Below are 13,341 nucleotides of genomic sequence, written 5' to 3' on the forward strand. Positions count from 1 at the left end.
ATATTAGTTTCAAAATTTCAGGATTACGTTTATCAATCTTTCAATCATGACCATGACGACGGCACGGGTGACGCACGTGCACTGCATACCAATCACGGACGGGGACACAACAATGACTGAAGAGACTATGAAACTAACGGGACTACTTCAACATTCACATAAAAGGAAATTGCAGGAAGTTGACACTGGACATGTACTAGACATGTTGTCCGCTCTCGATGTGCACCATCGAAAGGTGAGAAGCCTTGACTTCTTGGGAACAGCCCTTAAGGCTGTAGCGGGCACTCTGGACGCAAACGACTTTAGGAAAACATAACTGACGAAGAGGCAGCTGGTCACTAGAAGCAATAGACAAATTTCCATAAATTCCAGCAAACTGGAAGCTGTTAGCTAACTCAAACTGTATTTGTGAATACATATAAAAACAAATGAAAGTGCATTTATAAATGAATTAATTTATATATAATTCTTACATAGATTGTGTTGTGATAGGTTTTTGACAGGTAACACTAGTAGAAGACATCCAATTTTGCCGACATTTATACCGACATTGAGTAGCTTGTTTCAGTATAGGCCTGGTAAAAACTTTCTGAAAATAATCACAAATAAAATTTTTCTTTCAGTAAAAGTCAATATATTTATTCAGTAAAAATGCTTTTGTTACTGCCGAAAGCTGTCGGGAATGCCGAAACTACGTTTTTCGTCAAAGCCGAAAATTGCAGAACACTTGGTTTTTCGCAGGTAATGGAAATGAACACTTACTTGCGTTACAAATAAGAGATATGGGCTATCGAATTACATCCTAATAAGTTTGAGTTTACTTTTCATTTTCATTCATTTCATTCATAGCTCGCGTTCAAGCTTGACTTTGAATTACACTACTTAGTTTTCGAGCGTATTCTTTTATGATTAATAGTCATCCGCCAGCACTTGGCATAACGTTCTGTAGAACAAATTTAAAAGCAAGTACATGTAAACCGACAATGAAGCATATCACTGTAAAAAGTCCTTGCAGCAGGATTATGCTAGTGCACTTCTTGGTATATCTTTGGGTGCAGCGGTACCAACTCCTGTAACGACGTTAGCTGGTCGTGACTGAGGGAAGTGTTAACAAAGCATAACATTAACATAACAGACGTGACAGCTACAACACGCAGTACGAGTCCTCAAGACTGGCTACCAGAGTCTGGCATCTACGACGAGTACACCCAAGACAGCCACAGCCGATGAACAGTACCACAGAAATGCCAACGCCAGATACGATCTGTGCGCAGGCTAGAAACATAGCATTAACGACTGGCACGCACATAAGTTATGCTCCCTTATGGGCGCCAACAGGACCTGGGGAGCATCCTACATACCACTCCTTCGAGTTCTATACAAGCCGTGCGTAAGCTGGGGAGTCATATGTCACCAGCCGGCGATCTACTTCCCGTATAATCAACTCGGGAAAAGACAAAACAAGGCATTCGAGTGTATTGTATTTAACGAGTTCAAGCAAGTAATATTGACCGAAAGCGGGGAATCGTTTTACTAAATATGGTTAACGTTAAATCCACCAGCGGCTTCCCACATGGGGGCCGAATCAAAAAAGAAAATGTTGTATATCATCTACCCAGCAATGAACCCCACAGAGCTTTTGAGCACCTTATGTGAAGTGCACTTTATAAATAACCCACAACTACTCACGTTCGTGTCAAACCAAAGACGATGAAACCAACAACGCTCAATACGTAATAATGATCTTGCGGGCGCAAAAAGTGGCTCGCCAAACGACCTTCTGCTCGGCGGTTTCCTCCTGTTAGTCGTCAAGAATATGATACACAGCAACAAAATCAAAAACATTATTGGTGAAGGCGATCATCAGAACGTGGTGTACGTCAGGAGTATTAGAGACCAACAAGCTCGAAGCGAGAAACAATTTACCGGTGAACGAGCGGCCATGTAATGCCAAAAGTACAGGGGCTTACCGCTAAAGCCGCCTAATTTGCACATTTGCAGATTATTTTCTGCATCTTCTTTGCCGTTATACTTGGTTTGGCTCATATGCTGGAAGGTCATCAGGCTTAATTTACGCCAGCTGGTTGTCGTTCTAAAGTATGCTCGGGAATACCCTTTACCATAATTGGAAAGAGTAATTGTACTTTAACCCTAGTATCTTTTTTAAAATAAGGTGCGTAACGAAATTATTCGAAACTATTAAAATCTTACTTTAAACACCCGCCAAATCGAAAATGTTATTTTATCAACTCACACAATGGAATAAAATGAGAATGTGCAATAGAGAACCATTAATTCTATTTTACCCTGGAAAAGTCCCGTTAGATTAGCTTAGTTTTTGTTTTTTTCTTTGTTTATTCCTCAATAATGGATGAAAAATAGCATACATTTTTATTACAACACAGTTGGCTTAGGTGTAGATGTTGGCTTAGCTTAGATGTTTCGCCAAGCCTGCTTGAGTTCTCAGGCTTTATCGTTTTGAATAAGGCTTTATCGTCACGTGGGGGACTCTGGGGCGTCTCATATGTCGTGGTTTCCCTCCCCTACATGCAAAGCGGTGATCAGGATGGCCAATGTGATCCATAAGCCTTGCAAGTCGGGCGACAATCAGTCATTCCCAAACCTTCGACAAGGAAGGCAGACGACAGATCGGACGAGATGACTCAGGGTCATATTACGGCTTGCCCGACTTATGGATCATATAAATTCTCGCTAACTTCCACTGGGCAGGTAGGTGTTGCGTCCTTAATATGGCGCCTTCAGTACGAAGTGGCATATTCCATCATGGCCCGGAGCTTTAGTCCTAGGAAGGACTTTGACGACGTTGATTACGTTGATCCACGCGGATGGAACAGATAGGTGGTGACATCTGTATCGGAGTCTCCAACGCTCGCGTAGTCAAATCGAGCTCTTCTAGGGAGGCCGAATCGAATGTTGAAAACCGTTCCTCCAGGTGGCTGTCGAAGGTGTCACCGTATTATCTAGTACTGGCGTCTGACAGCAGAATTATTCAGATGGTGTGTTTTTATATTAGGACCTCCAGCTCTAGTACTTTAACTGAAATGCCATTGGCATTCCAGATTCGAAATATTTAAGCATTTGCCAAATCGAAAATGTTGTTTTATCAACTCACACGATGGAATACAATGAGAATGCAAAGGGTAATTTAATATAGAAAATTGTTACATTCTATTTGTAGCCTATGCTGGAATTAGATTTGCTACTGAAAGTCGAAAAAGTTAACGAAATTTTAGAAATTAATTGGTCGAACATGCTGCGTAATCAATTGTTTTTTTAAAAATCAGGAAGGATACGGCAAAAATAATAATACTGGACAATAATCCAACCTGTCTGGCCGCACCAAGCGTCAAATTTTGAAAAAAGGAAGTAATTCGACCTTGTCGTATCGTCAACTTGCTACATACAGCAGCATTCCAATGTCCCCAATGTGAGTTTTTCGTACTTTGAATACATCCAAATATATAGTCCAAGGAATAATGAAGAAGAAGTTAACTATCAAAAATCACCATAAAGCAGCACGACTTGAATTCACTTTCAAATACCTTGATTCGTGCTAGGACTTGGTAAGGAATTGTCTTGCAATGTTACATGCAACATAAGTTTTTTAAATATGTTTTTTATAAAAGGTTATTTTTTCCCGTTGGCGAAGCAGGTGTATTGCGACAATGAGCTCTCATTCAAGTCAGAGACCATTAGGTCTCTGCTATTGAATAATTATGGCGTAAACGTGCTAAACGCGCCTCCCCTTCTTAGCACGTCTAATCGGCAGGTAGAACGCTTTCATATAGCCAGGTGCTTAACGCTTCAAAGGGGTATAGTTGACACGGACGACCTTATCCTACAGGCCACTATCGAGTGTAATAGATCAATCCACTCAGTGTTTGATGAAAGGCATAAGGACATCTTGCTTAACTCTTCGCCTAAAGGTACCCGCGAGGTTAGGGGTAAGATAGTAGGGGCCCAAATTCAGCAGAACGCCAGGGCTATCCAAAGGCGCCAGAACAGAGTCTTTGAAGTAGGTGAAAAGGTCCTGGTAAAGATAATCCGCAGATTGGGCAACAAGCCATCGCCTTTGAGTGTCGAAAATGGTTGAAGCGGACTTGGAGGCAACGGTTCTTATTGAGGGGAGGGTGGTCCGCAAGGACAACCTCCGTTGACGTTTTTAAAAAGAGAAACAATTTTTCATTACCCTTTAATAATATTGGTTTCAAAAATTCAGGATTACGTTTATTATACTTTCAATCATGACCATGACGACGGCACGGGTGACGCACGTGCACTACATACCAATCACGGACGGGGACACAACAATGACTGAAGAGACTATAAAACTAACGGGACTATATCCACAATTCCCATAAGAGGAAATTGCAGGAAGTTGACACTGGACATGTACTGGACATGTTGTCCACTCTTTATGTACACCATCGAAAAGTGAGAAGTCTTTTGACGTCTTAGGAATATCCCTAAGGGTTGTAGCGGGCATTCTGGACGTAAATTTCCATAAATTATAAAGTGCAAGAAAAGGTTAACCAACTGACCGACTCAGTAAAATTCTCAAATCCTCAAAAGATAAGCAGGCTAACTTAGGCTATTTTTTTTAAGCCCAGCACACGCTACAGAATGATGATAACAGAAATAGGGACACTTATGCTTACTTTAACTTTAGAAAAATTTAAACGAAATAAATAACAAAATTTGATCACTTTTATTTAATGAATATTCTCACTTACGAAGTTACAGGACAAATAACAGACATTTTTAAAGTATCTAATTTTAAAGTAGAACATAAGAACAATGTAATAAATCATAAGTCAGTTCCCTATAATAAGCAAGCAACACAGAAAGATAATCATTTTCTCAGTCGCCCTCAATGGTTTCGTACGGCAATTTTAGCTGTAGCAATTTGTTCACAAACAGCAAGTGCCACATTCTGCAAGCAGTCCGAAAGGATCCATTGTGGGCAAGGTCTTCATGTAGGAGGTACGGCTCATTGTCAAACGAGTCACCGAGTCACCTCGCCCCTGTCAACATAATGGATGACGGCAATACTTAGCTAGCACGAGTGCGCTGCGATAAAAATAGATGGGACAAACCTTGTCACCTTCACGTCCCATGCCGCTGTAAATGGCACACGATACTTAAATCGAATGAACGTGCAAAATCGGTACCCGGCAGAAGCGGCATCCCCGTTACTAAACATCAGCAGTCATGACCCGGTGCTCAGCGTTCCTTACATTCATCGTCTGAGTGAGGAGAAACTTAACTACATCAGAGAGATTAAAGACAGTGTCGCAGTCGGAAACAAATCGGCAATTTTTTTCGATATATTGTTGTTTGCTTGTGCTGTGGGAGCTGGAGCCTACTGGTTTCATCAGCTGGTGATCAGAGTCTTGATCGCGGCGGATGTGTCGCAACTAAATTGCCGGCCACGAGAGTCATCCGATATACACACGAGGCGCTAACACTGCACATTTGACGACAGCGACGGCGACTCATTTCAGTAGTCCAAGTTGAGATATGAATAGAGCGAGGTGTATCGACCCTTTATATAATTCACTCACTCTAGTTAGCTAACTCAAACTGCATTTGTGAATGCAAATAATCGAACCAAATGAAAGTACATTTATAAATGAATTAATTTATATATAATTCTTACATCAATTGTGTTATGATAGGTTTTTGACAGGTAACACTAGTAGAAGACATCAAATTTTTCCGACATTTATACCGATATTGAGTAGTTTGTTTCAGTATAGGCCTGGTAAAAACTTTCTGAAAATAATCACAAATAAAATTTTTCTTTCAGTAAAAGTCAATATATTTATTTAGCAAAAATGCTATTATTACTGCCGAAAGCTGTCGGTAATGCCGAAACTACGTTTTTCGTCAAAGCCGAAAATTGCAGAACATTTGGTTTGTCGCAGGTAATGGAAATGAACACCTACTTGCGTTACAAATAAGAGATATGGGCTATCGAATTACATCCTAATCAGTTTAAGTTTACTTTGGTAACGGATAGCAACACGATTTAATTCATAGCTCGCGTTCAAGTTTGACTTTGAATTACACTACTTATTTTTCGAGTGTATTCTTTCATGATAAATAGTCATCCGCCAGCATTTGGCATAACGTTCTGTAGAACAAATTTAAAAGCAAGTACATGTAAACCGACAATGAAGTATATCACTGTAAAAGGCCTTGTAGCAGGATTATGCAATATAGGGCAATTCTTGGCATATCATTGGGAGCGGTACCAACTCCTGTAACGACGTTAGCTGGTCGTGACTGAGGGAAGTGTGTTAACAAAGCATAAGATAAACATAACAGACGTGACAGCTACAACACGCAGTACGAGTCCTCAAGACTGGCTACCAGAGTCTCGCTAGCCAGTCTGGGACTCATCTTTGGAAGCAAGCGTCTACGACGAGTACACAACCGATGAGCAGTACCACAGAATTGCCCACGCCAGAAACGATCAGTGTGCAGGCTAGAAACATAGCATCAACGACTTGCAAGCAGATAAGATGTGCTCCCTTATGGGCGCCAACAGGACCCGGGGAGCATCCTACATACCACGCCTTCGAGTTATGTACAAGCCGTGCGTAAGCTGGGGAGTCATATGTCACCAGCCGGCGATCTTCTTCCCGTATAATCAACTTGGGAAAAGACAAAACAAGGCATTCGAGTGTATTGTTTTTCCCGAAAACGGGTAATTGGGGAATAAATTCGGTTCGGATCAAAAAAAAATAAAGTGTATACATCTACCCAGCAATGAACCCCACGGATGCAGAGCTTTTAAGCACCTTATGTGAAGTGCACTTTATAAATAACGCACAACCACTCACGTTCGCGAAGGCGAGTGGTCATCAGAACGTGGTGTACCTCAGGAGCATTAGAGGCCAGCAAGCTCGAAACGAGAAACAATTTACCGCTGAACGAATGTTAATGCCAAAACGATAGATTATTTTCTGAATCTTCTTTACCGTTATACTTGTGTAGTGTGTATATGCATTAAATAACACCCTGTTGCATACAATAACAAACATAAAGCCAAAAGCGCAGAGCCGCTTGAGTTTATTGACTCAGGCTCATATTACGCAGCGTGAACTGCGAGTACTCTAGCTGGCCGTTTAGCTGACGGCGCATATCCCATGCTTGACTTATGTACCAAGAGTACCATATATGTATTCACAAATGCATGCACATACCACACACTCTCTCTCTTTTAACTATGCTCTGCTGCGACAGATACCTATACCTATATCTAAGGTTTTGAAGCGGACAGAGTTCCGAATAAAGAACATTCCAAAAATGATTATAAATCAGCATTGACGTGCATGAACTTTTTCTCTACATGGCGACCTTGACAGGACGTCACCCAACGAGGGAACAGTCTATACAATAACAACAGTAACAAGATGGAAGAGCATCAGCAATAACAACAGCTAATAAAACAAACGACAATCGGCAAGGAGCCGTCACCTGGAAACGACGCAATCCAGAAACAAAATAGTACTTGGAGCCGCAGCTACAGCAGCAGAAACAACAACAGCAACAACGTCACATGGCAAACAACGAATCGAAAACTTATGTTATCGCGCTGCTGAAGGCAAAGGTCGAGGACAAGGCCCGCCAACAGCGATTAGCGGAGGAAGTGAACGAGGAAGGTACGAAAACTAACAATTGTCTCAGTTCAAATAACTAATTAACACTTTGTAGTGTAACTTTATTCTAAGTAAAATGTTTTAAACTTGACATTTGATAATGTAAACTACAAAGTGTTCCCCTTTCGAGTTCATAAAATTCATTTATAACACAAATTGAAGTGAGATATAAAGTTTTGATTTAAATATCACAAATTGATTATTCAAACTTTTAAATTGCAAATCAATTATTCAAATTTGTATACTTCAAGCCTTTAAAACGGAGGTATTATTCACACTCCATAATCATCTCCCTTGGTCCACCATGGGATTAATAGACGCAAACACGGTGGATTATACAAAGTGCACAATAGGTGCTTAAAGAAAAAATATATGAGTGCAAACGACTTAGATAAAATAAAATAAAAAAAAACGATAATTTCTTTTTGATTTTGATGTCTCCTCAAAACACTCAATGGCTACGAACAAAGCGATAGCTGAAGTTTATTTACGAGACCCACATTTTAGGGAAAGAGTTCAGCAATTTACTGCAACTCCAATAAGTATATACGAACTTATGTGTCTATATATGGAATCTCGATCACCCATCTCTGATACATTGCTCAAAAACGCAAAAAGGAATAGTATTAAGTACTATGCTTGGTATACAAGCGAAATCAGTAATTAAAGAACACCCAATATTAGGCAGAACGTTAGATTTTGTAGCATTAAAAAAAACACACAACAATTAGAACACCCTATTTTAGGACCTCCTGACATTATTATTTTGCGTTTGCACAGATAAATTAAAAATGTCTCTAAATGGAATTGAGGCAAATCGTTACCATTCTTAGGGGACAACGTGAGTAGTTTAATAAATCTTTCAAGTGCCTTAACTAAAGCGCACCTGCCTCAAACGAGACAGAGCTAAAACACGTTAAAATGCTTGTAGATTCCTACAATATCAGCCGTCCACTTATATGTGACAATGCAACAAAACTAAAAGATTTGCATTTAACACAATCAGTTGAGGCATTAAGCACGTTGAGAGAAAACATTAAACGAATTTCGGAAAGACATAATATAACAATATTCCTTCCAAATTCTCTTAACACTTCAGCATCATTCGAGGGGAAACTACTTTCAATTCCAGCTGATACTGAACCATCAGATTCTAAAGTAAATACCCAATCAATTGACAACACAATGGCCCTAACAGCTATAAGTTTTCTCAAACTAGCCTCATCGCTCTTACCAGAGTTTGATGGAATGGCAGAAAACTTACAAAGCTTCAAAGATGCTTCGAGTCTTATGGACTCTATAAGAGAAGATCATGAAGCAACAGCTGTCAGTCTTATAAAGACAATCTAAAAAGCCATACACGAAACTTGATAAGCGATGAAAAAACAATCGCCGAAATAATATCAAAATTATCAAGAACGTTAAAAGGAGAATCAGTTGAATTATTATCAGCTAAACTCCTAAGCCTACAGCAAAAGAACAAAACTGCCAACACTTATGCACAAGAAGTTGAGTACCTGGCAAAAGCTCAAGCACCAAATAAAACACAACCCAAGCTGTAAAGGCCATGATCAAGAACTGCGCTGTAGATAGGGTAAAACTTATCATGCAGGCAGGCACATTCAATAACTAATACTGTCCTTTATTACCAAAATTACTCTCCTCGTGGAGGAAACCGCGGCAGAGGCAATTATAGAGGCCGACCATACAACAGAGGTGGCTGCAGAACTACCAATAATAATGGTAATAGAAACAAACAATGACAATAACAGAGGCAATCGGCGAAGCAGCTTATATAAAGACGGCTCAAACAGAGGACCCAGATAGCAAAACCAGATCCGAGTTGCACAAGGCAACTCGGAAAACCAACAAACCCCCTTGAGCAACGAATAATAAAAATTTTGCTATGTCTCAGTAGTCACATCAAAAAAACAATGGGAAAAATAATATTCCATTAACTCTGCTAGTAGATACAGGAGCAAATGTCTCGATTTTAAAGAACAATAAAACAGATTCAAATATAAATCAAGACTACAGAACAAGTATCACAGGAATCGGACAGGGAACAAATGAATCAATTGGACAGTCCACAATTGATCTACTTTTCGACTACTTTTTAATCAGTTACAATTTGCAAGTAGTCCACAATGAATTTTCCATACCTTGCGGTGGAATTCTTGGACTCGACTTAATCAGAAAATTCAATTGCAAATTAGATTACCAACATGATGAATTCATCATGAAACCTGAATCACTTAATTATCAAATACATGTACCGCTATTACATAATGATATTGTTAACTCAATATTATTACCAGCTAGATAAGATGTAATGAGAATATTTACGCTTCTGATAAATGAAGATACAGGAAATACACGCTTGGGTATTAATTGCAAACAGTATCGTAACAAGTAATAGCGCAATAGTCCGTATTTTAAATACAACTAGCAAAAATATAAAAATTCAAAATCCCAAAATAAAATTTGAGAATAAGAATATGAAATCAAAATAAATAACATTAATACCAGCAATAGAACAAATGAAGTCATAAATAAATTAAAATTCCCTGTCCAATTTAAAAACAAGCTTATGTATCAAATAGAGTGAAATATTTGGTCTAGAAACAGATACAATTTCAAGTCATAATTTTTATAAACTAAAATTAAGATTAGCAGACAAAACACCCGCGTATATTAAAAACTACAGAAATGCAGAAACAGAAAAACCAGAAATGAACAGGAAGGTCGAAAAACTAATAACATGGTATAGAGAACCAAAGACAATCTAAGCACTAAGATGAGTAACGCCCATACATTTGCATGCGACGAAATATTTCTAGCCTGGCTTCCTAAACTGGCTTTTACGAGTTCGCACGACATGGCAGTCGACTGCTGTTCATTTAGACGAGCAGCGAAATTAGTCGCCAGCCTGCCTTCAGCAAAGCTGGTCGATGGTGTTTTGCGTCGCTTCGTTTTCGAAGTACATTGAGCAAAAAAGTTTTGAATTTACGATCGACGCAAAGCACTTTTGGTTTATCCATGAAATACATGCTTTATTAATATGATATATTACCCTAGATACTAACGATAACTTTTACAGGAAAATTTAAGAATTAAATAATTTTTACACAAGGCGCATCTTGTGCAATAACTATGTTAAGAAAATAGCACACATAGATTGATTACACTTTTGTTTTTGGACAGTGTATTCTTGTCTCAGCCAATGGCGCGCAAGCACCTTTAGTTGTATGCGTGAATTATGCATGTATAAAAACTTTAAAATATGTATATATGTGTTGTTATTTACTACTCTAGCTTTAGCTGGCAAGAAATAACTTTTCTTAGTTTTCAACTGCTGATCATGACCTACCCCAATGTATTCACATATGAATGCATGTTGTGTACTGAGGTTGCCTCCGTAGTATATTATAATTAAATTAATATTATTTTTAATTAATATAAATTAAACAAGTAAGAGGTTCTAGTCGGGAGCTCCCGACTAGGGGATAACCTGAACCCTGTTCTTCTAACATCAAATGCATATATTTATTCTATTTTAGAAGCTATATGTCAAGTTTGGTGACTCTAGCTCTTATTATTTACCAAAATTGCCCAAAAAACAGGATATCGATATAGATTTTTATCGATTGCTTGAAAACGGAGGAAGTTATCGATTATCGGAAACAAACACGATCTGCGCGGGAACTAGGAGCATCTACATCTAAAATTTCTCTAGCTCTTATAGGTTCTGAGATCCTTGCGTTCATACATACGGACGGATGGACGGACGGACGGACGGACAGACAGACGGATATGGCTAGATCGACTCGGCTATTGATGCTGATCAAGAATATAAATACTTTATGGGGTCGGAGATGCTTCCTTCTGCCTGTTACATACATTTGGCTTTTGCACAAATACAATATACCCTTATACCCATTTTTAATGGGTTCAGGGTATAATTAAGAAATAAAAGAGCAAACTTATTTTCTTAAAGATAAATTTTATAAATTGTATTTTTTAATTGAATTATTTTTTATTCGAATTATAAAGTACAAAGTCGCCGCTAACTAAATGTTGGGTCCAAATTCATATTAATTTATACAAATTAATATTTGATTTGTATTTTTAGCACTCTTTTATTTCTTAATAATTGGGAAAATAAAAATAATATTTTAATTTAAAGACATTATATAAATATTTGCATCGACTTAGCAATACATATTTTTTATGAAGCAAACCTCAGTACAAGAGACTTTGCCAGAGCAGTGGATAACAACACATTCGTGTATGCTGTTATGTATGTATATTCACACGCATGCAAACATAATTGTTTGCACGGCCCTCATAGAGCCAAAGCTGAGAGTACATTCTATTTGCAGCTTTTTTGCTCTCTCGGCTGTGAGAGCGCAATGATACAGATTTCGTTTGCGTTTTCAAAAATCAAGCTGCATAGAAACATTTTGTTGTATGGCGTTTACTCATCTTACTTTTCATAGAACCATCTATCTCAGAATACAATAGCGCACTTCTCTTGAACCCCTCTCTCTTGGTAGAAATCTCTCCCAAATTCAAAGGAAAACAAAGATTAGTAGTTGATTATCGCCAAATTAGGACGAGCTTAATATATTTAATGTCTCGATCTTATGTCAGGTTTTCACCAAATTGAACTAGATGAAAAATATAAAAATATAACATCATTTTTAACGAGCACTGGCTCTTATCGCTTCACGCGGTTACCATATGGTCTTAAGGTAGCACCAAATTCATTTATGCGAATGATGACACTTGCATTTTCAGGCCTAGAGCCATCCCAAGCATTTCTCTATATGGATGTTCAAGTAGTTATTCGCTGCTCAGAGCAGCACATGTTCAAGAACTTGACAAACTTATTTGATCTTTGTCGAAAACATAGTTTTAAATTAAACGTAGAGAAATGTGCGTTTTTCATGCACGAGGTAACATTCCTTGGGCATATGTGCAAATTAACCAATTAGTGGCTACTAATTGGAAAAAAATATATTTTTAAGTGGGAGGCTGAAGGCTTCCGATTTATTTGAATCCAAGATTAGAACTAAAGTACAATTGTGAACTTATGCTGCAAGTCAGCTATGGTTATGATAAAGCTTATTCTCTTAAAGCTTAAAAGCTCGCGGTGATCTTATGCTGCGAATCAGCTATGTTTATGTTAGCAATAGCTTTCTAGAGACTGGGTCTTTAGTTTACGTTATGAATTGCGCATGAGAATATGAATTATGTTTACGTCAACAGTTGCATTTTAGAGACTGGGTCTTTAGTTTACGTTATGAATTGCGCATTAGAATATGAATCTTTATGTTAAGTGGTTGCGCTGTTATGTTTATGTTAGAGCCGGGGATCTGTATATTTATGTTAGCAAATCTGCAGCGTAGTGATTAAAACGGGTCTAATAAGTCTGAAAGGGCTAAGTAATTGGGATAGCGACTTATATTAAAATGTTGTTTATGATTGCAATAAGAATAGCCTTGCGGGCTGGGTGATAACTCCTCCCTTTCTTAAAAAGAATCGTCCCCGATTCTTAATGATTTCTTTTTAAAGATTCAATTTGTTCGTTTAATTGGTTTAATATGTCAAGCTCTGTTTCTGTAGTGTGAGTGTTATGGTACTTTTGATT

At 38.3% G+C, this 13,341-nt stretch overlaps 1 protein-coding gene across 4 annotated transcripts in view; it reads right to left on the bottom strand.

Annotated features, from left to right (window-relative positions):
- Positions 1 to 452: 452 nt before the first annotated feature.
- LOC115768110 (ran-binding protein 16) overlaps positions 453 to 13,341 on the bottom strand; it is a 111,112-nt gene continuing 98,223 nt past the window's right edge. For 2 of the 4 annotated variants that reach the window (XR_004018471.1, XR_004018470.1), the window contains exons 17-18: positions 5,681 to 5,796; positions 459 to 589 (exon numbers count right to left, since the gene is read on the bottom strand). Coding sequence is in view for 1 of the 4 variants with exons in the window: in XM_030712614.1 (XP_030568474.1) it covers positions 540 to 589 (50 nt within the window). In the remaining 3 variants the exon portion in view is untranslated. Of the gene's footprint in view, positions 590 to 5,680; positions 5,797 to 13,341 lie in introns of all 4 variants that reach the window. The other 2 variants (XR_004018472.1, XM_030712614.1) reach the window with 2 other exon arrangements.

This window comes from Drosophila novamexicana, unplaced genomic scaffold, assembly GCF_003285875.2.
Source record: "Drosophila novamexicana strain 15010-1031.04,08,12 unplaced genomic scaffold, DnovRS2.1 tig00001639-arrow-arrow-pilon, whole genome shotgun sequence".
NCBI classification, from domain to species: Eukaryota; Metazoa; Arthropoda; class Insecta; order Diptera; family Drosophilidae; genus Drosophila; species Drosophila novamexicana.